We start from the raw sequence: 25192 nt of genomic DNA on the forward strand, positions 1-25192 counted from the left end.
CAAAAAGCACACTGAACCTGGCCACTGTGGCCAACACAAAAGAATCCAACTTTAGCAAGTTCTCTGGTATCAATGAAATTCTTTGAATACTTTCCATTAAATGTCCTTAGTCTAACATCTTCTCAATTAAGAGCAATACTTTTTTCTTGTGATAGTAAAGGTCGGGAGATATACCTTAGTGGTTGCAGATGAAATTTAATATAGTTTTGACAATAGCTTCTTGATCCCATGTATCGCTCACTTATGTCATAGCTGCCAGTAAAAGCAGGAGGTTTCACTGGAATGTTCCCCACATAAACTCCGCGAACAAAATGACATAAACTATAGGCACATCGCCGTCTTCCCATTTTCCAATCACACCTGCATAAAAAGCACACTGAACCTGGTCACTGTGCCCAACAAAAAAGAATTCAGCTTTTGCGAGTTATTGGGTATCGATGAAAGTCTTTGACCACATTCCATTAAATTTCCTTAGTCTACTACACTCTTGTTTAAGAGCACTGCATTTTTCCTGGCCAAGATTTTTAGGAAGATAAACTTTACAACTGGTTTATCAACGTATTCGCAACTATATGATGCCTAGTCATTGAAAATGGTTTCTAATATCATTCCAGTGCACAATTAATATTGATCGAAAACGTACAATAGACCAACTACGGTCGATGACCAAGCACAGAGTATAAATGAGACGGACGTATATAAACAAAAAATCCGAAAACCATGTTAACCAAAGATGTGTTTTAGTTGCTGGCTGAGTACCAAAAATTAATAAAAACACTTTTGAGTACAAAAATATCAGCTTGTTGATAAATTCCGAGTGTTTTAGTTGCTGGTTGAGTACCAAAAAGTTTAATGAAAGCACATTTGAGTACAACAAACTCAACTGATTGGTAAATTCCGAGTGTTTTAGTTGCTAACTGGTTATCAAATATTTAATAAAAGCACTTTCGAGTAAAACACAATCAACTACTTGGTACTTTCCGAGTGTTTTAGCTGTTGACTGAATACAATAAATTTAGTAAAAGCACTTTTGAGTACTACATACTCAACTAGTTAATAAAATTCGACTGTTTTAGTGGCTGGCTGTTCATCAAAAATTTAACAAAAGCACGTTTGGGTACAGCGAATTCAGCTATTTGATAGATTCCAAGTGACCGTCAACCAAAAATATAATAAAAACAATTTTCAGTAAAACAAACTCAGCTAGTTGATCAATTCCGAATGTGTACTTACCAAGTGACTATCAAAAATTTAATAAGAGCGCTTTTGAGTACAATAAACTCAGACAGTTGGTAAATTCAGAGTGTTTTAGTTGCTGACCGTGTAAAAATTTTTTAATGAAAACACTTTTCAGTAGGCCAAAAGCAATTTACATAACTGATAAATTCCATATGTTCTAGTTGCAGGCTAAGTACCAAATATCTAGTAAAAGAAGTTTTAAGTACAAAAAAATATACTAGTTGATAAATTTCGAAGGTTTTTAGTTGCGGAGTGAGTACCAAAAAATTTAATAAACAGCCCTTTTGAGTACAACAAACTCTACTACTTGGTGAATTCCGAGTGATTTCGTTGCTGAATGAATATCAAAAATTTAATAAAAGCACGTTTGAGTACAACAAATTCAGCTAGTTGATAAATTTTGTGCGTTTTAGTTACTGACTAAATATAGAAAATTTAATAAAAGCACTTAAGTGTACAAACTCATCTAGTTGATAAATTCCGTGTGTTTTACTTGCATGCAGAGTACAAAAATTTAAAGAAAACACTTTTAAGTACAAAAAACTCAGCTAGTTGATAAATTCTGAGTGTTTTAGTTGCTGGCTGAGTTCCAAAAAAAACTAATGAAAAGACGTTTGAGCAGAGCAAACCCAACTGGGTGGTTATTAATTGCTGACTGAATATGAAAAATTTTATGAAAGCACTTTTGAGTACAACTAACTCAACTAGTTGATAAAATCCGAGCGTTCTAGTTGCTGAATGAATAAGAAAAATTTAATAAAAATATGTTTGAGAACAACAAATTCAACTAGTTGATAATTTCATAAAACAAACTCAGCTACTTGGTAAATTCCAAATCTTTTAATTGGTGACTGAGTATCAAAAATTAAGAACAAAGTACATTGCATAGAACAAACTCGGCTACTTGGTAAATTCCAAGTCCTTTAATTGGTGACTGAGCCTGAAAAATTTACTGAAAAGCGCTTTTGGATAGAACAAACTTAGCTAATTGGTAAATCTTTCAGAGCAAGTCTTTCAGAGTAGAGAGTAGAGTAGAATATTTTTATTTAAAACACATACAAAAAAAATGTCACAAAACAGCGCACATGCCTGGTGGTATACTTTAGCGCTGAAAATATTGATAACGAAAATACACAGCTATCTTCTAAATAAATTTTATAACAACAAAAAATAAAATCAGAATAAACAAAATGCTTAGCTTGTCATAAGATATTTCTTCGCCAGTCTTAGAAAATTTTGCTTGTTGCTGTACTCTCGAACTGATGCTGGAATTAAATTCCAGATTTTTAGCCCAGTCTGACGGATACTGAATCCCGCTCTCGATGTCGGGCGAATTTCGCACGAAAAGTCTGAACAACGCGTAGTCAGATAATTATAAAATTGGGAATTAGTTGGAAAAATGCCTGAGAAACTTAAAGGTAAATTACTATATTGATAATCGTGACAAATACTAGAGATAGAAATTAAATGAAGTTGATCCAAAGTTGAATAAATTCCTGAAGTCCCATATAGGTGTCTAACTGAAGATCTGCAATCAGTATTAAAGAGAATCCTCATTGCTTTATTCTTAAGTATTTGGAAAGATTTGAAAACAGAGATTTGAAAAAGGTAGATGCCCAAACCGAAATGCAATAGAGAAAATATGGGTGGACGAAAGAATAATAAATGGATTTTAGAATACTTTTAAGAAAGAAATGACAAATACGAGTTAGCATGCCAATATTTAGGGAAGTTTTTAACGATAGTGTTTTTACATATTTATGAATGCAATATTTCGGGAATATTTTAACGATAGTGTTTTTACATATTTATGAAACGACAAATTTTCATCTAAAATAATCCAAAGATGTTTGAACTGATCTACCTATTTTAATTCAAGACCATTCAAGAAAAGAGAGAAGCTATCTGAAACTACTGATCCAGTTCACGAAAATAACATATATTGGCATTTTTTTTTCATTAAGAGCTAGTAAATTTCTTGAATACCAATCGGATACAATTAGTAACATAATTCGAGGTTCTGGAAAATATCTGACAGGTCCCGGTGAAAAGCCAAAATTAATACGTCATCAGCCAACATAATAATTTTACAAAGAGGCAAAAATTCTGGCAAATCATTTATAAAAAGAAGAAATAGAATTGGCCCAAGGACAGAGTCCTGATGCACTCTGTAATTAATCGGAAAATTTTCAGAACGGAGATCACGAGATTTATCAACATAATCTAGTCGTCTCCCAGAAAGGTAAGATGCAAAAAAATTAACAGCTTGTGTTGAAAACCTATAAGACTTAAGTTTAGAAAAAAGCAACGAAGGATTTACAGTGTCAAACGCCTTAGCGACATCGCCAAAGCATCGCCGAATCGCCAAAGCGTGTTGACCTTCATCTAGTGAATAATTAATATTTAGTAAAAGCTCATGAATTGCCAGTTCAGTTGACTTCCCTTTTATAAAACTATATTGAGGCGTGTGTAAAATCTTACTATAAAATAAATATTTTTGTAATTGACTATTTGCGAGTCTTTCCAAAATTTTGCTGAAAATTGAAAGAAGAGAAATGCCTCTATAATCTGAAGGGTCAGTTGAACTCCCAGCTTTAGGTAGTACTATAACATTTGCTTTTCTTAAAAGCTCAGAAAAAACCCTTTGCATAAGTGATAGATTAAAAATATGTGCCAACAAAGAAGAAATGCTTGACGTTACTTGCTTGACGGTTTGAGCCGAAAATACAAATTCGTCCTTAGAAAAAATCCGTTTAATCTTCAGAATAACTTTTTCAGTCTCATGAGGCACAATCTCAGAAAAAGAAACCGAATTTTTTGCATGTTGCTCATTAACTGGAACAATAGGGGAATTCGGTTCCATATTCATAGTCGGTGCAAGTCTAGAACCAATATTACTGAAATAATCTCCAAAAGCATTTAAAATTTCATTCGGCTCTGTAACATTTTCTCCATTTAAAACAAGGTAATTAGAATAGTACTTTGACGCTGTGAGGACGTATCTTTTCATTTATCAATTGCCATGTCATTGTCATATCTTATTTATACTCCAAAAACTTCTCTTTATAATATTTTCTCTTCCCATGTCTGATAATTGAATTTAGCTTTTTGCTATAAACTCTGAATTCTTAAAACGACTCAGGTGTCTGTAATTTTAAATAATTCTTAAACTTTCTATTTTTATGTTTTGACGATGTCAAAATACCTACAGTAGTTCATGGGTCAAATTTCTGCACAAACTTTCCATGCGAAGCTCGTGTTGAAGAAGCCCGATCCTGCAGTCGCATCATTTGATCAATAAAATCTGAAAACGCAGCATTTGCGTCATCTGAGCCATAAACCGAACTCTAATCATGGTCACCAATTAACTGACGTAGGACTTTACAATCAATCCATGTATATCGCTTTTTGAATTATTCATTGTTGAATCTCGATGTTGTTTATTACTATTATTTAAATTTAAAAGAACACTCACCGGAAAATGATCTGACTTATCAGACAAAATTACTGACGATTTTTCAGCATCAAATAAAACAGGAAAGGAAAATATATTATCTAATAATGTAGCTGTGTTAGCTGTAACTCTTGTCGACAGAGAAATACTTGGAAGAAAACTAGAACACAAGCACATACTTAAAAACTCCTCATTATTTCCAACATCGAGATTCAAAAGATCAAAGTTAAAATCACCCGAAATAATAACGGTTTTTTCAACGCCTCTAGGTTTTTCAACAGCGATTCAAAAACTTAAAAAAACCTTTTTGGGTTACCCGACGGAGGTCGATAAACAGAAACAAAAATAAATGGATTACAGCTCAAAGATACAACTGCAACAAAAATAGTCTCACATAACCCTTCATCAAATACAGACAGATCACTGAGAACTCTAAAACACCAGTCATCACGAATATACAGCATATGACCTCCTCTCGCTTTCTGACACCTTGTACGCGATATACATTTCATCCCAGGCAGATCTAACATTGTAAGGGGTATATTAGCAGACAAAAAAGTTTCGCAAACTCCAACAATGTCTATAGGACTAGATGCAAGCAAGATCTTCAGTTCATTGAATGCACTTTGTAACCCCTGGGCATTTACATATAACGATCGGATCGGAAAATCACAATTTTCTGTTCTATCTGATAGAAAGTTGCCTGAAGAATAATCACATTCAGGTAAATTATTTACATAAGGCATATCTTTATCAATTTTGGTAGATGAATTTAGAATAACATCTAATTTCAAACGAGAATCAAGAAAACACTGAAAACGGTCCACAAGTCAAAAAAAAGAAAAGGAAAATTCACCGCTTCTTAGTTTAAACGACAGGTTCATATGACACATTGCGAATCTGAACTACGTCGGAAATCGTTTTACACGGAATGATATGCAAACCGCACTTGACAGAAACCACACCTCGTAAAGTCCACACATTTTTCAATTCAAACTTATTACGCGCAAGCTTGTTGATTTCCTGCCTTTCCCTGGTTAGAGCCTCATGTACATAGATTCGGGAACCTTTCAAATTCTTGCGATTGTGCACGATCTCAACTGCAGATGCCTCCGTAAAAAAGGTAAGTTCAATCGGAGTTTTTATTTTCTAGGCAGCTCCCAAACGCTTTGCACCCTTGACAACAGATTTATGAAGATTGAGTCCCATTTCACTGTTAAGTCGAACTAATACTTTCTCAACAAGGTGAAGCCAATCCCGCGCGGGATATTCTGTCTCAAATACAATGAACTTAGTCAGAAGAGAAGGCTGGTTTATATAATCCAGCTTAGTTTCAAGCTTTTGGAGCTTTGCGCCATTTTTAACAATTCTTGCCCGCAAATCACCAAGTAATTTCTCAATTAGTTCAAATTTAGCCTTGAATTGCAGACCAATCGCCTCATAGACAGCTTGCGTAACAGTATCAAGAAAATACGACTTAATCTGTTCACCGAAGAACTCCCTAATCTACTGCACTGGTCTTCCACTCTCCTACGAATTTCATCCTTTATGCCGTCACGAAGATTTACAATTTCTGACTGCATCAAGTTCACCGACTCAGATAAATCCCCGGATAAAACTTCCGAGTTCTCCGTAGTTTCGCCTTATCGCTCGCTGAACATTTTTTCTTCCATCTTTAAGCGCTTCTTCATATTTCTCCGCATACGCCCATATATTCTCTGACGTCACTATTTTAATTTCATCAGTTCCGTAACAGCACACTTCATAATTACTTCCATTATCTTTGACAGGTATCACCCGCGTAATTTTGCACGGTCACAGCTTGTAATATTTAAATTGAGCAAACGCCCGGCTCCCCACTTGCATAGCTTTGGCAAATGACAAAATCTATCTCGCTCAATACGTCCATACACCTTGCGTGTATGAATGTCTAGCATCGACTGACAACAGTGGGCGGGATAAAAAAAAAGCTAGAGCTGAAAACAGCCAATGGAAAATTTACCATGTATACAAGTTAAAATATCCAAAAAGTAAAATATAACTCTCTTGTGTGTGTTAACTAATCAATGACTGAATGAAGACTGATTAATTGGTCTTTTAATTGATGACTGAGAATAAAAAATTAATATAAAAGCACTTTTGCATAAAACAAACTCAGCTACTTGATAAATTCCAATTCTTTTATTTGGTGACTGAGTATAGAATACTCAGCTAATATAATATTATAGAATAAACTCAGCTACTCAGTAAATTCCAAGTAACTTAATTGGTGATTGAGTATCTAAAATTAATAAAAATGTACTTTTGCATGGAACTAACTCGGCTATATAGTAAATTCCATGTCAATTAATTGGTGGCTGAGTATCGTAAACTAATAAAAAATGCACTTTTGCGTGGAACAATCTCAGCTACTTGGTAAATTCTAAGTCTTTTAATTGGTGAGTGAGTATAAAAATTAATATAAAAGCACTTTTTCATAAAACAAACTCAGCTACTTTGTAAATTCTAAGTCTTTCAATTGGTGACTGGGCATCAAGAATTAATAAAAAAGAACTTTGCATAGAGCAAACTAAGCTACTTGGTAAATTCCAAGTCTTTTAATTGGTGACTGAGTATCACAAAATTAATAAAAAAAAACACCTGCAAAGAACAAACTCAGCTACTCGGTAAATTCCAAGTCTTTTAATTGGTGACTGAGTATCTTAAGTTAATAAAAAATACTTTTGCATAGAACAAACTCAGCTACATGGTAAATTCCATGTCATTTTAATTAGTGACTGAGCATCGAAAATTAATAAAAAACCACTTTTAATCAGCTACTCAGCTACAAAATCAGCTATTTGGTAAATTCAAAGTCTTTTAATTGGTGACTGAGTTTATAAATTAATTAAAAAAGCACTTTTGCATAGAACAAACTCAGCTACTTGGTAAATTCCAAGTCTTTTAATCGGTGACTGAGTATCGAAAATGAATAAAAAGGCACTTTTGCATAGAACAAACTCAGCTACTTGGTAAATTTAAACTCTCTTAATTGGCGACTGACTATAAAAAATTAATAAAAAAAACCTTTTTCTTAGAATAAACCTAGCTACTTGGTAAATTCTCAATCTTTAAATTGGTGTCTAAGTATCAAAAATTAATAAAAAAGCACATTTGCACAGAAAAAACTCAACTACTTGGTAAATTCCAAATCTTTCAATTGGTGACTGGGTATCAAGAATTAATAAAAAAGAACTTTGCATAGAGCAAACTAAGCTACTTGGTAAATTCCAAGTCTTTTAATTGGTGACTGAGTATCAAAAATTAATAAAAAAAACCTTTTGCATAGAACAAACTCAACTACTTGTTAAATTCCTAGTCTTTTAATTGGTGACTGAGTATCATAACTTAATAAAAAAGCAGTTTTGCATAGAACAAACTCAGCTACTTGGTAAATTCCAAGACGTTTAATTTGTGACTGAGTATAAAAATTTAATAAAAAAGCACATTTGCACAGAAAAAACTCAACTACTTTGTAAGTTCCAAATCTTTTAATTGGTGACTTGGTATCAAGAATTAATAAAAAAGAACTTTTGCATAGAGCAACATAAGCCACTTGGTAAATTCCAAGTCTTTTAATTGGTGACTGAGTATCGCAAATTAACAAAAAAAAACACCTGCAAAGAACAAACTCAGCTACTCGGTAAATTCCAAGTCTTTTAATAGGTGACTGAGTATCGTAAGGTAATAAAAAAGTACTTTTGCAAAGAACAAACTCAGCTACATGGTAAATTCCATGTCATTTTAATTAGTGACTGAGCATCAAAAATTAATAAAAAATCACTTTTAATCAGCTACTCAGCTACAAAATCAGCTATTTGGTAAATTCCAAGTCTTTTAATTGGTGACTGAGTGTATAAATTAATTAAAAAACCACTTTTGCATAGAACAAACTCAGCTACTTGGTAAATTCCAAGTCTTTTAATTTGTGACTGAGTATCGAAAATGAATAAAAAGGCACTTTTGCATAGAACAAACTCAGCTACTTGGTAAATTTAAACTCTCTTAATTGGCGACTGACTATCAAAAATTAGTAAAAAAAACACTTTTTCTTATAATAAACCTAGCTACTTTGTAAATTCCCAATCTTTTAATTGGTGTCTAAGTATCAAAAATTAATAAAAAAGCACATTTGCAAAGAAAAAACTCAACTAATTTGTAAATTCCAAATCTTTTAATTGGTGACTGTGTATCAAGAATTAATAAAAAAGAACTTTTAAATAGAGCAAACTAAGCTACTTGGTAAATTGCATTTCTTTTAATTGTGACTGAGTATCGCAAATTAATAAAAAAAAACACCTGCATAGAGCAAACTAAGCTACTCGGTAAATTCCAAGTCTTTTAATTGGTGACTGAGTATCGTAAGTTAATAAAAAAGTACTTTGCATAGAACAAACTCAGCTACATGGTAAATTCCACGTCATTTTAATTAGTGACTGAGCATCAAAAATAAATAAAAATCACTTTTAATCAGCTACTCAGCTACAAAATCAGCTATTTGGTAAATTCAAAGTCTTTTAATTGGTGACTGAGTGTATAAATTAATTAAAAAAGCACTTTTGCATAGAACAAACTCAGCTACTTGGCAAATTCTAATTCTTTTAATTTGGGACTCAGTATCAAAAATGAATAAAAAGGTACTTTTGCATAGAACAAACTCAGCTACTAGGTAAATTTAAACTCTCTTAATTGGCGACTGACTATCAAAAATTAGTAAAAAAAACACTTTTTCTTAGAATAAACCTAGCTACTTGGTAAATTCCCAATCTTTTAATTGGTGTCTAAGCATCAAAAATTAATATAAAAAAACACATTTGCATAGAACAAACTCAACTACTTGGTAAATTCTAAATCTTTTAATTGGTGACTGAGCATAAAAAATTAATAAAAGAGTACTTTTGCATAGAACAAACTTAGCTACTTGGTAAATTTTAAATCTTTTAATTAGTGACTGAATATCAAAAATTAATAAAAAGGCACTTTTGCATAGAACAAACTCAGCTACTTTGTATATTATAAGTTTTTAGTTGGTGACTAAGCATCAAAAATTTATAAAAAAGCACTTTTACACAGAACAAACTCAGCTACCGGGTAAATTCTAAGTCTTTTAATTGGTGACTAAGTATCAAAAATTAATAAAAAAAAGCACTTTTTCGCAGAACAAACCCAGCTACTTGGTAAGTTCCAAGTCTTTTATTTGGTGACTGAGTATCAAAAATTAACAAAAAAAAGCCCTTGTACATAGAACAAACTCACTTACTTGGTAAATTCCAAGTCTTTTAATTGATGACTGAGAATCAAAAATTAGAAAAAAAACATTTTTGCATACAACAAACTCGGTTACTTGGTAAATTAAAACTCTTTTAATTGGTGACTGAGTGTATAAATTAACTATAAAACCAATTTTGCAGAAAGAGTCAGCTACTTGGTAAATTCCAAGTCTTTTAATTGGTAACTGAGTATCGAAAATTAATAAAAAAAAACACTTTTGCATAAAACAAACTCAGTTACTTGGTAAATTCCAAATCTTTTAATTGGTAAATAAGTATAAAAAATTAATAAAAAAAATACGTTTAAATAGAACAAACTCAGATACTTTGTAAATTTCAAGTCTTTTAATTGGTGAGTGTGTATAAAATATTAATAAAAAAGCACATTTGCACAGAACAAACTCAACTACTTGGTAAATTCCAAATCTTTAATTGATGACTTAGTATCAAAAATTAATAAAATGAAGTACTTTTGCATACAACAAACTTAGATACTTGGTAAGTTCCAAGTCTTTTAATTGGTGACTGAATATCATAAAATAATAAAAAAGCACTTTTGCATAGAACAAACTCAGCTACTTGGTAAATTCCAAGTCTTTTAATTAGTGACTGAGTATAAAAATTTTATAAAAAAGCACTTTTGCATAGTACAAACACAGCTACTTGGTAAATTCTAAGTCTTTTAATTAGTGACTCAGTATTAATAATTAATAGAAAAGCACTTTTGAATAGAAGAAACTCAGCTACTTTGTATATTCTAAGTTTTTAGTTGGTGACCAAGCATCAAATATTAATAAAAAAACACTTTTACACATATGCTACTTGGTAAATTCCAAGTCTTTTAATTGGTGACTGATAATTGGTAACTAGGCATAAAAGATTAATAAAAAAAAGACTTTTGCATAGAACAAACTCAGCTACTTTGTAAATTCCAAGTCTTTTAATTGGTGACTGTGTATAAAAAATTTATAAAAAAGCGCATTTGCAAACTCAACTACTTGGTAAATTCCAAATTTGTTAATTGATGACTGAGCATCAAAAATTAATAAAAAAAAGTACTTTTGCATACAACAAACTTACCTACTTGGTAAATTCCCAAGTCCTTTAATTGGTGACTGAATATTGTAAATTAATAAAGAAGCACTTTTGCATAGAATAACTCAACTACTAGGTAAATTCCAAGTCTTTTAATTAGTGACTGAGTATAAAAAATCAAAAAAAAATCACTGCATAGAACAAAAACAGCTACTTGATAAATTTTAAGTCTTTTAATTAGTGACTGAGTATCAACAATTAATAAAAAAGCACTTCTGCATAGAACAAACTCAGCTACTTTGTATATTCTAAGTTCTTAGTTGGTGACTAAGCATCAAAAACTAATAAAAAAGCACTGTTACACAGAAAAAACTATGCTACTTGGTAAATTCCAAGTCTTAATTGGTGACTGAGTATCAAAAATTAAAAAAAAGTACTTGTACATAGAACAAACTCAGCTACTTGGTAAATTTCAAGTCTTTTCATTGGTGACCGAGTATCAAAAATTAATAAAAAAAAACACTTTTGCATACAGCAAACTCAGCTACTTGGTAAATTTCATCCGAATGAAAGCAAACAAACTCAAACTCAATAAACTCAACTGATTGGTAAGTAAACTCAGAGTGTTTTAGTTTCTAACTGAATATCAAATATTTAATAAAAGCAAGATGGAGTACAACAAATTCAGCTAGTTGATAAATTCCGAGTGACCGTCTACCAAAAATATAATAAAAGCACTTTAGAGTAAAACAAACTCAGCTAGTTGATCAATTCCGAATGTGTACTTACCAAGTGACTATCAAAAATTTAATAAGAGCGCTTTTGAGTGCAAACAACTCAATTAGCCGCTATATTCCGTGTAGCTCAATTGCAGACTTTGTGACAATGATTCTAAAGATATACTTCGCAATACACAAAATTTAGCTAATTGATAAATTCCGTATGTTTTATTTTCAGGCTGAGTACCAAATATTTAATAAAAGCCGTTTTGAGTAAAAAAATTAACTAGTTGATAAATTCCAAAAGTTTTTAAGCTGCGGGCTGAGTACCAAAAGACTTGGAATTTACCAAGTAACTGAGTTTGTTCAATGCAAAAGTATTTTTTTTTTTTATTACTTTGATATTCAGTCACCAATTAAAAGATTTGGAATTTACCAAGTGGCTGAGTTTGTTCTAAGCAAAAGTGTATTTTTTAAATTAATTTTTGATACTCAGTCACCAATTAAAAGACTTGAAATTTACAAGTAGATGAGTTTGTTCTGTGCAAAAGTGCTTTTTTATTAATTTTTGATACAAAGTCACCAATTAAAAGACTGGGAAATTACCAATCAGCTGAGTTTGTTCTATGCAACAGTGCTTTCTTATTAATTTTTTTTATACTCAGTCACCCATTAAAAGACTTGGAATTTACCAAGTAGCTGAGTTTGTTCAATGCAAAAGTGTTTTTTTATTAATTTTTGATACTCTGTCACCAATTAAAAGAGTTGGAATTTACCAAGTACCTGAGCTTTTTCTATGCAAAAGTGCTTTTTTTTATTAATATTCGATACTCAGTCACCAACTAAAAGACTTGGAATTTAACAATTAGCTGAGTTTGTTCTGTGCAAAAGTACTTTTTTATTAATTCTTGACACTCAGTCACCAATTAAAAGACTTGGAATTTACCAAGTAGTTGAGTTTGTTCTATGCAAAAGTGTTCATTTATTAATTTTTTATACTCAATCACCAATTAAAAGACTTGAAATTTACCAAGTAGCTGAGCTTGTTCTATGTAAAAGTGCTTTTTTATTAATTTATATACTCAGTCACCAATTAAAAGACTTGGAATTTACTAAGTAGCAGAGTTTGTTCTATTCTAAAGAACTGTTTTTTATTAATTTTTGATACTCGGTCACCAATTAGAAGACTTGGAATTTCTCAAGTAGCTGAGTTTTTTCTATGCAAAAGTACTTTTTTTTTATTAATTTTTATACTCAGTCACCAATTAAAAGACTTGGAATTTACCAAGTAGCTGAGCTTGTTCTAGGCAAAAGTGCTTTTTTATTAATTTTTAATACTCAGTCACCAATTACAATGGCTTGGATTTTATCAAGTAGCTGAGTTTGTTCTATACAAAAGTGCTTTCTTATTAATTTTTGATGCTCAGTCACCAACTAAAAGACTTGGAATTTACCAAGTAGCTGAGTTTGTTGAATCTGCTTTTTCATTAATTTATCGAACCATAAAAACTACAGATCTCATGCTAATAGGTTGATAATTTTCAGCAAGGTTTTTCTACCCTTCTTAAATATGAGAGCTATGTGGGTAGATTACCAGTCAAGTGGTAGTCTAGAAAAATTCAAATAATAAGTCAAATAGCAAGGGAAGTGGTTGAGATAAGACTGATTGGCATTCCAGCAGAATAAAAGGATGAATACAGTTAGGACCAGCAGATTTGTTAGTTTTAAGTGACAACATTCTTATTCTTTTATCAACACCACTTTTTTGCAACTAACTAGTTTTTATTGTGATAGGTTATGAAAATTTTGCTTTAAAGACTAGTACAACTACTAATAAATAGTCTAATGACCAAAGACAGTGTCAATCACAATATTCAAGAGTATTTTCAATGCACCGAAGATTAGGATTAAGAGCTGAAATGAGTAATAATTCAGAGAATATCATCATTCTGAGCAAATATTTTCTGATTTCTTCTCATTATTAGCAATATACTCTGACAGAGGCCACTCCAAAATTTTTGTCATAATGAGTTTTGCAAACTCAAAAGTAAAGCCACTTCTCTTCTAGTAGATTTATCAGCCTCTTCAGCTCTTTTAAGAAAAACATTGGAATCTAGTCCAAACAACTTCAAGCTCAAGGTTGGTAATTAATAGAGTTATACCTAGTGGAAATATAATTTGAAAGCCTACAAACTATCAACTTCTCCATAGCAATTCATCATTGAAGAGCCGATAAGCAGGGGCGTAATTTTCTAAGGGACAGGGGGCACAACTTCCCCTCCTAGTCCTCGGCTTGCCCTCCCCCCCCAGCTGAAATTTAGTTTCTCCCAAACTCTTGTCAAAACTAAGATAAATCTACAAAATTCAAGCATCAACTGAAACAGATCAGTTTTTTAGTTTATATTTATCTTTATAGTACTATAATGTACCTTTATAGCACTAAATAGTACCTTTATGGTGCCAAATGGTTTATTTTTTAGTTTTTGCTTTCATTTTCACTTGATTTGGGAAAATTGGCTTCAACTTTGCCCCCTCCCTAGGCTACATAAAAAGCTTGTTGATTTTGAGGGTTTGCATTATTTTAAATGCTTATTTCTTATCAACAGATGGTGCCAAACAATACCCAAAATTTTAAAAAGTTGGTTGAGTAATGTATTCATCTTCTAGCTAACAAACTAATCAAAAAGGAAACTTTACTGGATTCTACCATTATATTGTCTAAATTGCACCTGAAGGTAAAACTTTAACTTTTGAAAAACCATTGTTTACTGTTTAGGCTTAGGCATGTACTACACCTTGTATGGAATTTTTTAAAGTCAATTTTAAATTCTTGTGAAGAAGTTTGCCAAATTCTAGATGAGGGCCTTTTGTTTATCGTGGAATGTAGTTAATTTAGGGGAATGAAACTCTCAGGAATGGATCAAGAACCTCAATGGACACTGAGATAGTATTTTGAAGTCCTTACCTCCATCCAGTGTTCTTGCTAGCCAAAATATTTAAGAGGGGGGGGGGCTACAGATTTTACCGACTGGCTGTTCATTTTTACCAACTATTTTTTGTCAATAATTACTATAATGTGCATTCCAAATACTATATGTAAAATCACTCCACAAGTCAGTAAAATCACTGCATTTACCAACCAAGATTTTGGTTTCAGTACTTATCATGTCACTATTTTAATGCTGTTTATTTAACCAAATGGAAAATTATGGCATCATCCATAAAATCATGGCAGGAGTCAGTAAAACTCCAACGTTTACTAACCAACTTCAAAATTTATGTAGATGACATGTCAATTCTCATGTCAATTCTGGTCTTTATTGAACTGAACAAAGAATTTCAGTGGTGTCACCATTTTACTGGCTTATTTTTTTTTACCAAGTGACCAAAAACATTGGGGTGGGGCGTCCCCCCATACGTGACGACCCTGCCTTCATTCCTTCCTCTCCAAAGGAAACTGACCTTTGATGACTTTTTACAACCTTTGTGTTATAAAAGTGTAACCTTGAGAAATAGATTTACAGCTAAAATATGACACAATGAAAATAAATGTGTTAAGTCTCATACCATTGATCAATCTTAATTTATAAGGTTTAAATTTTTTACAATTTTTACTAAACTTAGAGAAAATGCTAAATATTGCTTATTATTCTGCTGAAATAATAGGAATTGCACTTTCACAAATTAGAGCCAATGAAAAGAGATTGAAAACTCAAAGTTAGGTTGAAATGTTTTTTTTTATCAAATCGTAGACAGGTATAAACCAGTCATTTATGCAATATTTTATACTCAACAAATAAGAAAAGGATAGAGATAGTAGCTTGTTAACACATTCTTGGATAAATTTTCTATTTAACTCACTAATGAGAAAGTTAAGAAGTAGACATACCTTTAGAATCAGAATTTCATACTGAATTCAGATATAACATTCGTTTGCATTAGAAAATAACTTTACCCACACCCTTAATTTGTAAAATATAGCTTACCCTGATTTGTATATATGCACTGAATTCTCCATAAGTCACTTTTTTCCAAATTGATTTAATAGCTTGTATATCATTGTATGTAAAGAATTCAAGTAAAGTTCAAATAAAATTAAAGTTTACAAAGTAAAATTCACTTCTTATGCAATTAAATATTGAATTTGATTAAGGATGAAATTCAGATTCTAAAGAGATGTTTATTTCTTAGCTATCTCACTACTGAGTTAATTGAAAAATTTATGCATTTCTGAGGTGTATTTTAGGTTCTAGATCCATTCCTTAAAGTTTCATTTATGAACCTCAACTATTTCAAAGATACCAAGAAATACCTAAACTAGAACTTTAATGGATATTTCAACAACTAACAACTTATCCTTAAGATAGTCAATACCTATTAAAGAAAGTGTAAACTTGTAGCTGATAACATATTTTAGCTAGGATGAAAGTAAATAGCCTACATCACCTGATATCTTTTTTATACTCTTTCATTATTCAATAATTACTTCAGAGGGAAGCTATATTTTGAGCCCTTAAAGGGCTCAAACGCCCTTTAATTTAAAAACGCCCTTTAATAAAACGCCCTTTTATTAACCAAAAGTTTAAAAACGCCCTTTAATAAAACGCCCTTTTATTAACCAAAAGTTTAAAAATGTGTTTCTAAAAATACTGGCAAGTGAAAAAAATTTGCTTTTTGTGGGTGATTCATGAATGATAATGATTATTTTCCTTTGTCTTAATAGTAAAATGTTACTGTGAAAGTAGATTTGCAGAAATTTTTAAAAAGAGCTAGAAATTCTAAAAAAAAGATTCAGTTTGGCTGTGAAAACATTAATTTCTGGGATTTCAGGCTCTGGTATGATTCTAGGGTTTTACCATTACATATGGAAACATGTTAAGAAAACAATTCTTACTGCAGAATATGCAGAATAATCCTAGTTAACATATTTTGCAGCAGAACCATTATCTTCACTTCTTTCACTGTTGTATGATTTTTTTTTAACAAAATTCTGAAAAATAAACATGGATTCAACTGCATTTTTCCATTTTCAAATAATCTATAGATAAAACTAAACAGCATCAGTGCTATCCAATAATTTCCTACAAAAAATATATCAATAGACAAATACTGATAAATTAGCTCAAGTTAGGTTAGACTAGTTAGATGGCAGTTGGTTTTTATTTATAAACAATTTTCAAGACTAAGAGAACAGACAAAAATATTTAAAAATGTGAGACAAACCAGCATCACATGGGATGCAGTGGGACAAATCAGCATAATCAAGCAGGGTCTATTAGGTACCACCTATCCCCTTCAGGTCCCAAATATGCCTGACCACCAATACATCTAGTGACACCCAACAAGAAAACCAAACTGTCCTGTATATATGAAAATAGCAATGATCCACTCATGAACTGTGATAAAAAATTGTGTTAACTGCCCTGTTGTTAACTCTGTCATGTATACATGTAAATATTGATATTCTAATCATGAACTGTGACATGAAGATTATTGAGTCAATGTTACCTGGTAAAATCTACAGGTTCTTCAACCTTAGTGGCTAGAAGATACAATTTAAGGTAATAAGACACAAACATTTAAAAATGTGAAAGAAAAACTGAAAATACAAGGAAAACAGTGAAGATAAAGGTTTTCCCCTGTAAAATGTGTCAACTAGGATTTTCTGCATATTCTGAAGTAAGAATTGTTTTCTTAACATGCTTATTATGTATTGGTAAACCGAGGCTTAGTCTTATACCCAGACTTTTTTTTAAATACCTGCAAATTTGTTTTAAAAATGACATTTTACTTTTAAGAGTAATGAAAATAATAATTACTGTTCTTAAACCAACTACAAATGGCAGTTTTATTTTTTCTGAATTGTGAAAGAAAATAAAAAATGGTAACAAATTAATTATACACTCTCATCCCAGCTAAATCATGTTGTCAGCTAGAAATTTGCCTTTGTCAGGAAACTGACTTAGATAAACTAGGTATATTCATCTTAAAATCCTATTTTACAGCCACAAAAAAAAATTTATGTTAAGGTTTAAATACAACATAAAATACAGATGGCTTCTTATTCTATCAAACTAACCTTTGCTATTTCTATATATAGCTTCATTCTCACTCAAAATTTCTTCAAACTTTGAGTTAAACCATGTCTTGAATGATCCAACAATACTGTGTAAATTTTGTTGGTCAAATTTAAAACCTTGCTGTGATGCTAAATAATACTGAATAGGGACAGCGGAAAATAGCATGGAAAGCTGAAATATTTCTGTCCAGGTTAGTGAAATGGGCATTTTTGTTAAACATGCGTCAGTACTTTAATATTATTGCCATAATGCGCTATCTATTTGCTTAATTACTTATTGAAACAGGGTGCTCTGACAAACAAAAAAATTTAAAACCTATAAATATTGGAACTGGAATTTTATAAGCCAGGCAACTTCAGCATTTAAGTATAAACCTATTCCAGCAATAAGTTATCTTTGCCTTAGATCCGAAAAAAGAGTAGATCTATATTATGGTAGAATAAAATAAAAGATGTTTTGAAAAAACAAAATTGATTCTACATAAATAGGCTAGCCTAACGGCAGTAGCAACCTAGGGTGGGGGTTTCTGACTGGGGGAAGGGTGAGAAAAACAAAAAGGTAAGATTGTGATATAGGACAGAAATCCAAGAAAAGAAATAAATTATTCAACTTGAAATTTCAACAATCTTTCCAAATATCCTAGCCTAATTACTGCTTTTGCAATTGTATCCCAGCCCCCCTAATGGTGCCAAATATAGCCTCAGGCTATATACAGAAGCAGTGGTGGATCCAGAGGAGGCGGGCACCCTCTAGCATAGTCTAAAGTAGTGTAATTTACTTAATTAACTCAAGTTTGTGTTAATTAAACTTGCTCCTAATGCAAGTTTATTGGATCACCCTATTTTGTGCCCCCTCCCTAAATTTTTTTTTGGATCAACCAATTTTGCTCCCCCCCCCATAAAAAAATCCTGGATCCACCCCTGTACAGGAGGTTTCTGGTAAAGTTGTAGATGGGTAAAAGACTACATAAGTTTGCAATGGGCCATTGAATTTAGCTAATATAAAAGTGAAAATGTTATTTGATGCCTTTTTCATGCTCTCTCATGGGCCTAATTCAAGAATTGCTTCTGGGGCTAGTTGAATCTTGAGCCCTTAAAGGGGCCCCAAAGGTATTTAATTTTTGTAACCACACAAAAAAATTATCAACACTAGTTAAGCTATTGAAAAGTGGTTGAAATTATATCTCTAGTTTATAAATAAGTTTTTCAAAAGTAATATATTCCAAAAATACTTATTTATAACAATTCAAACCTCATTTATTAGGCAACTCAAATATAAGCCATTTTCCTAATGTTTCAAGTTCAAATGCTGTCAACAAAAATTGCTGAATTTTGTGATTCAAAACTTTGCTGTCACCAATTCAGGGTATATATTTGCACATTAGGGGGGTTGGGATTGGTAAGTTTCATGGTAGCTTTGCAGTGGGCAAAGTAAGTTAGCTATGATAAAAGTGAAAACATTTGATGTTTTTTTATGCTCTTTCATTATTCATATAAAATAACTTTGGGGTCCCTTTCAGGGCTCAAGATATAATTAGCCCCAGAAGCAAGTCTTGAATTATGAAAGAGCATAAAAACGGTATCAAATGATATTTTCACTTTCATTTTAGCTAAATTATATGGTCCACTGCAAATTTACCAAAGATTAAAGATCCTTGAGAGCCTTTGGAAAATGAAAATTTACATTTGAGTTGCTGGGTCTTTTATAAAGTACAGGGACAGGTAAGACACCTGTCACCCCACCTTAAAGCACTAAGAGTCAAAGCCTGGGTCATTTATTTCCAAACAGAAAGTTTTAGATAAATATAGCTACCTGGAGATAAGGAAACAGGTTATGGGAATTAATAATCCAAGGAATAATTCAGGTTTTATGATTTAACGGATTAATGGTAAAAAGTGTAAGGAAATATTCTACTTGTAATTTTACTGTTTAACTGGCTAATTTTTCCACATATAGGGAACAGTTGTGCAGATGCCCAGCTCTTTAGGAATACAAAACTCATGCTGTCAAAGCTTAGATAGTCTTGTGTTAATCTACCATGCAAACAGTGACAATATAATTATCTGCATAAAAAACTTTATTTTTCATAAAAAGTAGAGGAAACAATCATCTGCTGAGGGATTAGATCATAAAGTTAGAGATCCGACATTTCTTTATATATCAGAGGATTTCTAACAGGGTGCATTTGACTACATCTCGGAAATAATTTAACTCCTGTTGTTTCTCATTTTCCAATCAAAATGCTCAAAGTTTGCAACATATATTTAGTGTGTTGTTTACTATATATATATATATATATATATATATATGTTTTTTTAGGTTGATTTGCCATTACTCAGCTGCAAATTAATATTAGTTGGAAGTGGCAATGAGCTACCCTGTTGTAGCTATAAACTGCAAAAATAAAGATATTTGCTCCAATATTGTTAACCAGTTGTTGACAAAACTGGACAAAAATTATGTTGGCTATTCTACTGCTCAGGAAAAATGTCAAGTAGAAATAATTACTAAATACTACAAGGCAACAATCTATATTGAAGCTGTGACTGGCTTGAAAGACTTGGCTAGTGCACCTCACTCATATGAAGGATTAATATATTATGAAGAAAAGATATCTGATCAAAATATTGGACATATTGAAAAGTATTTAAGTAATTCATCAGTTTCTGTTATGATTCTAGCTTGCTCTCAGTTAGAAGAGAAGCATTTTGACAAAATTATGAAAATTTGTATTGATAATGACACTGAACTTGTTGATTTAAACAGTCCAGAAAATGAAAATGATGAAAAACAGGGTGTTGATAGGATAGCAGAAATTCTAGAAACACATAACTGGCCCAACAGTATCCCACTGAAAAACTTGTTAAATGATGACAATCCAGAACCTGTTCCATTTGAAGAATTGTTTACTAAATTTGCTGTAATGAAAACAACAGCTGATAAACTAGAACCTAGCCAGAGAAAAGCTTTTGCAGAAAGTGTTGTAGCAGCATTCTGGACTGCAGCTGGGGGAACAGAGGATGAGCTTTATAGCTCTGATGAAGATTTAGATTAAGCCAATTATATACTTAAGTTTTTTTTTTTATAAGAATAATGTTTTATGATAGTACATGTTGAGCAGTGTACAGCTCACAGGGTGGATGCAGCCCAATAAACAAGCTGGTGTGTTATAACATCTTAGTGTGAATTTGTGGATAACTGTTGTATAGTTGAAAAAATATATGATGTACAAAAGACAGTTCTTTATGTATTTCAAAACAAGAAGGCTCAGAAATATACCTTAATTACCTTTATTCATACTTTGGAGTGAAATAAGGTCCAATGTTAGATCTGTTTGGCTCTGTTGTTGAGATAGCGGTTGAATAACAATTTACACAAAATATGTATCCTAAGACCACACTGGCTATACATGACAAATGAAACTCAGAGAGGAAAGAAAATAACAAAATGAAAAATAAAATCAAAAATAGGGTGAAAAAAACAAGGATTTTGTCAGCCATTGGCGAACCATGAAGACAAAGAAACAAGCAAATATTTCAACAAGGACCTCCGCCAAGTCATCCTCAGTGCTAAACAAAAAAGAAAGAAAAGAAAAAAGAAAACAACGAAAATCGAACCTTTAGAAGTTTGCTTGACAACAACAAAACAAAAACTAAATAAGAACCAGGTTGGAATCAATGAAAAAGAAATTTACCAAGATGATTGAGCAATAATCCTTTGTTTTGCTATAGTTTTAGCTGGTCTACAAATTCGGTCTTCATTTGATGTGCAAATAGGTTTGCTCAAGTTAGACTAGGCAAAAATATTGATTGAGTCCTTCAAAATTAAATTGTTATAAATTGGGCTAAATGAAATATCTCCAGTGTCTCTATTTATTGCTAAATTTCGGTTTATGTATTTTTTTTCATGTCAATTACCTCTTTAAAAGTTTGTGGTAGGCCATTAACAGTAGATATTAGGGTTGCCTTGTCAAAAAGAACCAGATGTGTTGGATTTTCTAAAATATGCAGGGCCAATGCCAAATCAAAGTTGTCGTTTTTATTTTCCAATCTCAGGGACTTATCTACTGAAATTTTGTGTTCATGCAAACATTCACCTAGTTGTTGATGGGTCCTACCAATGTAAAATTTCCCACATGAACACTGGATTCTGTAGACACTACTACCCAGTACAGGGTCAGTTTTATCTTTTCCTGAGTGGAAAAAATGTTCAACTTTTTGTTCAGTTTTGAAAGAAACAGAGATTATGTTTTTTTTAAATTTTTCCAAGTTTATCACTAAGTTTTGGGATGTATGGTAAAGTACAGAAAGTTTTTTTCTCAATTGCTGGGGTAACTGAATCAAGGGGGACAGGCTCCCTGCTTTCTTTTTATCTTTTTTTAAATGTCTATATATGATATTTTCAATAAGTTTTATTGGGTAAACATTGCAGAATGGAATATCTTTGATATAGTTTAATTCAGAATTTATATTATTACAAGAACAGATTTTTAAAACTCTGTCAACTAAAGAGATTATTACCCCTCTTTTCACAGAAGGAGGGTGATTTCAAGAAAAAATGTAGATATCAATCATTATGGGTTGGCTTTCTGTATATAGAAAATTCAAGGCTAGGAGCAGTTTTTATAATCAAAACATCTAAGAAAGGCAGCTTACCTGAATCTTCGAGTTCCATTGTGAACTGGAGATTTGAATCAAGAGTTCAAATGTGCCAAAAAATCTCTTAGAGAGTCTTGTCCATGCTCCCAAACAGAAATGATATCATCAACAAAACGAAACCAGATAGAATGTTTTAAGTGGAAACTGTTTTTATATTTGATTATAAAAACTGTTCCTAGCCTTGAATTTTCTATTTTCTAAGGTTTGATTTTCATTGGTTTCTTTTTTTCTTGTCTTTCTTTTTTTGTTTAGCACTGAGAACGACTTGGCAGAGGTCCTTGTCAAAATATTTGCTTGTTTCTTTGTCTTCATGGTTCGCCACCAGCTGACAAAATCCTAGTTTTTTTGCCCTTTTTTTTTATTTGATTTTTCATTTTGTTATTTTCTTTCCTCTCTTGAGTTTCATTTGTACACAAAATATAAAAAGAACAGGGTTGTGACTGTGTTTACAGCCCACTGACACCTTCCAACTAAGAGTGTAGGATTGATGCAATTTATGCCCATTTGGTAACAGTGACCACAGATAGGTATGATTAAGGGGACCATTCTTCTGTAGTTTAAAGTAGACACCACAGCACAAGGTCAATTTCTGATAGAGTTTGTGCGTTGGTTGGGCATGACAAGCGCCATCAGCATCCTAGCACAACTCTGTTTTATGTACATGTATATTAATCGATATTTATGAGACAACAATGATGGGCAGCTCCAGTTGTATCTTGAAAGTTCGGCTTCCCATTCATTGTTGAGTCTCTTTTTAACAACTTCAGATGATGTTGAAGACACTATCTCCTCGCTTAAACTGTTTCAATTATTAATGACCCTTTGGCTAAAGAAATGTTGTCTGATTCTACTTTTAACTCGGGGCCTATGGAGCTTCTTAGAATGACCTTGTGTTTGTCTTTTGTTGGGTAACTGGTTAAAGAGCTTATTTTGGGGTTGTTTGGCACACTTATATGTGAGTAGCCTTTCACCATATGGTTTCTCACCAAGTCCAGAGATGCACTTGGTGGCCCTCCTTTGTACACTTTCAATCAACTTTATATCACCTTTGTAAAAAGGACCAGCTAGGCAGGTTCCAAAATCAAGAGCTGGTCTCACAATTACCTTGCATAGCTTCAAGAAGATTCTATGTGGTTGACTTGTAAGTACTCTTTTAATTAGTCCAAAGCTAGAATTTGCTTTGGAAACAGTTTGTATAGAGTGTTTATGGAACTTCAGAAGGTTATCTATTGTGACTCTCAGGTCTTTGCCACTGGTGCAAGTTTGGAGAGGAATAGGGGATGATGTCTGATTATCATTCATAGTGTAATGGTGCAGAGGATTATTGTGACCAAAGTGAATGGTAACACATTTTGATATGTTGAAAGAGAGAAACCACCTATCTGCCCATGCCTGAATGTGGTCAAGGTAAGATGGTATTGATGATTTATCAGGTACACTAAATAGTGTTGAGTCATCAGCATAAAGGGTTAAGTGGTTGTTGACCTTGGTAATCATATCGTTTATATAAAGAAGAAACAATGTAGGTCCCAAAACTGTTCCCTGGGGAACACTGCTTAGAATATTACAGGGTTGAGAGTAGGTACATTTGCTTTCTATTGTAAAGAGCCGTATAGCCAGAGATCTACCGATCAGTAAGTTCGTTAGGAAGTGTACTAATTCATGACGGATTCCTACTGTTGTTAGCTTACATCCAAGTGGAAAGTTTGGGTTCATATTAAGGGCATTGGCTAGGTCATAATGTTCAAATCAACAGGAACGCCTTTGTCCAGTAGCTGGGTAAGCTGTTTGTAAGTGTCTAGAAGGTTAGTTTCTACAGATTATCCTGGGAGAAAGCTGTACTGCCTGTTGGAGATAATTTCATTAGTAACAAGGTGTTGAAGAAGTGCAGCATTAACAATCCTCTCAAGGACTTTTGCAACAGCTGATGTGAGGCTGATAGGTCTATGATTTTCAGCTTTGGATTTATCCCCCTTTTTAAAGGTAGGTGTGATATAGGTTAGTTTCCATTGGGAGGGGACATGCTTATGATTAAGGGAATGTTGAAAAAGTATAGATAGTGCAGGGGAAACTTCACGAGCAGCTTCTTTTAGCTGACGAGGATGGATGTTATAAGGACCAGCACATTTGTTGATGACCAGGCTTTTAAGTTGTTTTTCAACCATAAAAGTAGTAAGTGTAATGCAACTCGTTTGCTTCTGGATGTTGTACTTTGAGTCGGGAATGAAAACATTATCAGGTTCATTAGTGAAGACTGATGCAAATTGCTCATTCAGAAGATCCACTATATTTTGGGTGACAGTGACTTCGTTTCCGTCACTTGTTGTTGAGTGTTTTATGGATCTCCGGTTGTGATCTCTGCTTGATACATAATTCCAGAATTTTTTAGAGTTCAACTTACTATGGCTGGCGATTCTTGTCTCAAAATTAAGTTACAGTTGTTTGGTGAGATTCCTTAATTTATTTTGGGCTTTGAAATATTTTTCATAATGGCTTGGCTTATCCTTTTTTCGCCAATGGCATTTCATTAAGTTTCTTTGTTGTCTTATGCCAGCTGTCATGTATGGTAAGGTCTTTGGTGTTGGGATAAAACTTTCTATTGTGTTCTGTTGCCAAGTTTCCATGAGTAGAGCCCATAATTTCTCCCACTGCTTGTTGATCCCACCATGAGGGTCAACTCCCAGTTAATTTGCCTCAA

General features: G+C 32.5%; 2 protein-coding genes across 6 annotated transcripts in view; one reads left to right on the forward strand and one right to left on the reverse strand.

Annotated features, from left to right (window-relative positions):
* The window catches only part of LOC148951992 (uncharacterized), a 59922-nt gene extending 41874 nt beyond the window's left edge, over positions 1–18048 (reverse strand). Inside the window, exon 1 of the mRNA XM_089089471.1 lies at positions 17836–18048. Coding sequence (XP_088945597.1) covers positions 17836–18043 — 208 coding nt within the window. The 5' untranslated portion in view covers positions 18044–18048. The remainder of the gene's footprint in view (positions 1–17835) is intronic.
* LOC148951994 (alpha- and gamma-adaptin-binding protein p34-like) overlaps positions 13782–25192 on the forward strand; it is a 44030-nt gene continuing 32619 nt past the window's right edge. Inside the window, exons 1-2 of one of the 5 annotated variants that reach the window (XM_089089468.1) lie at positions 13782–13895; positions 20156–21347. In XM_089089468.1, coding sequence (XP_088945594.1) covers positions 20205–20891 — 687 coding nt within the window. In that variant the 5' untranslated portion in view covers positions 13782–13895; positions 20156–20204 and the 3' untranslated portion in view covers positions 20892–21347. Of the gene's footprint in view, positions 13896–14364; positions 14492–17412; positions 17436–18161; positions 18203–20155; positions 21348–25192 lie in introns of those variants that run through there. The other 4 variants (XM_089089469.1, XM_089089470.1, XM_089089467.1 and 1 more) reach the window with 4 other exon arrangements.

This window comes from Artemia sp. Qi Xiang Cuo, chromosome 5 (assembly GCF_049724085.1).
Source record: "Artemia sp. Qi Xiang Cuo chromosome 5, ASM4972408v1, whole genome shotgun sequence".
Taxonomy (NCBI): Eukaryota; Metazoa; Arthropoda; class Branchiopoda; order Anostraca; family Artemiidae; genus Artemia; species Artemia sp. Qi Xiang Cuo.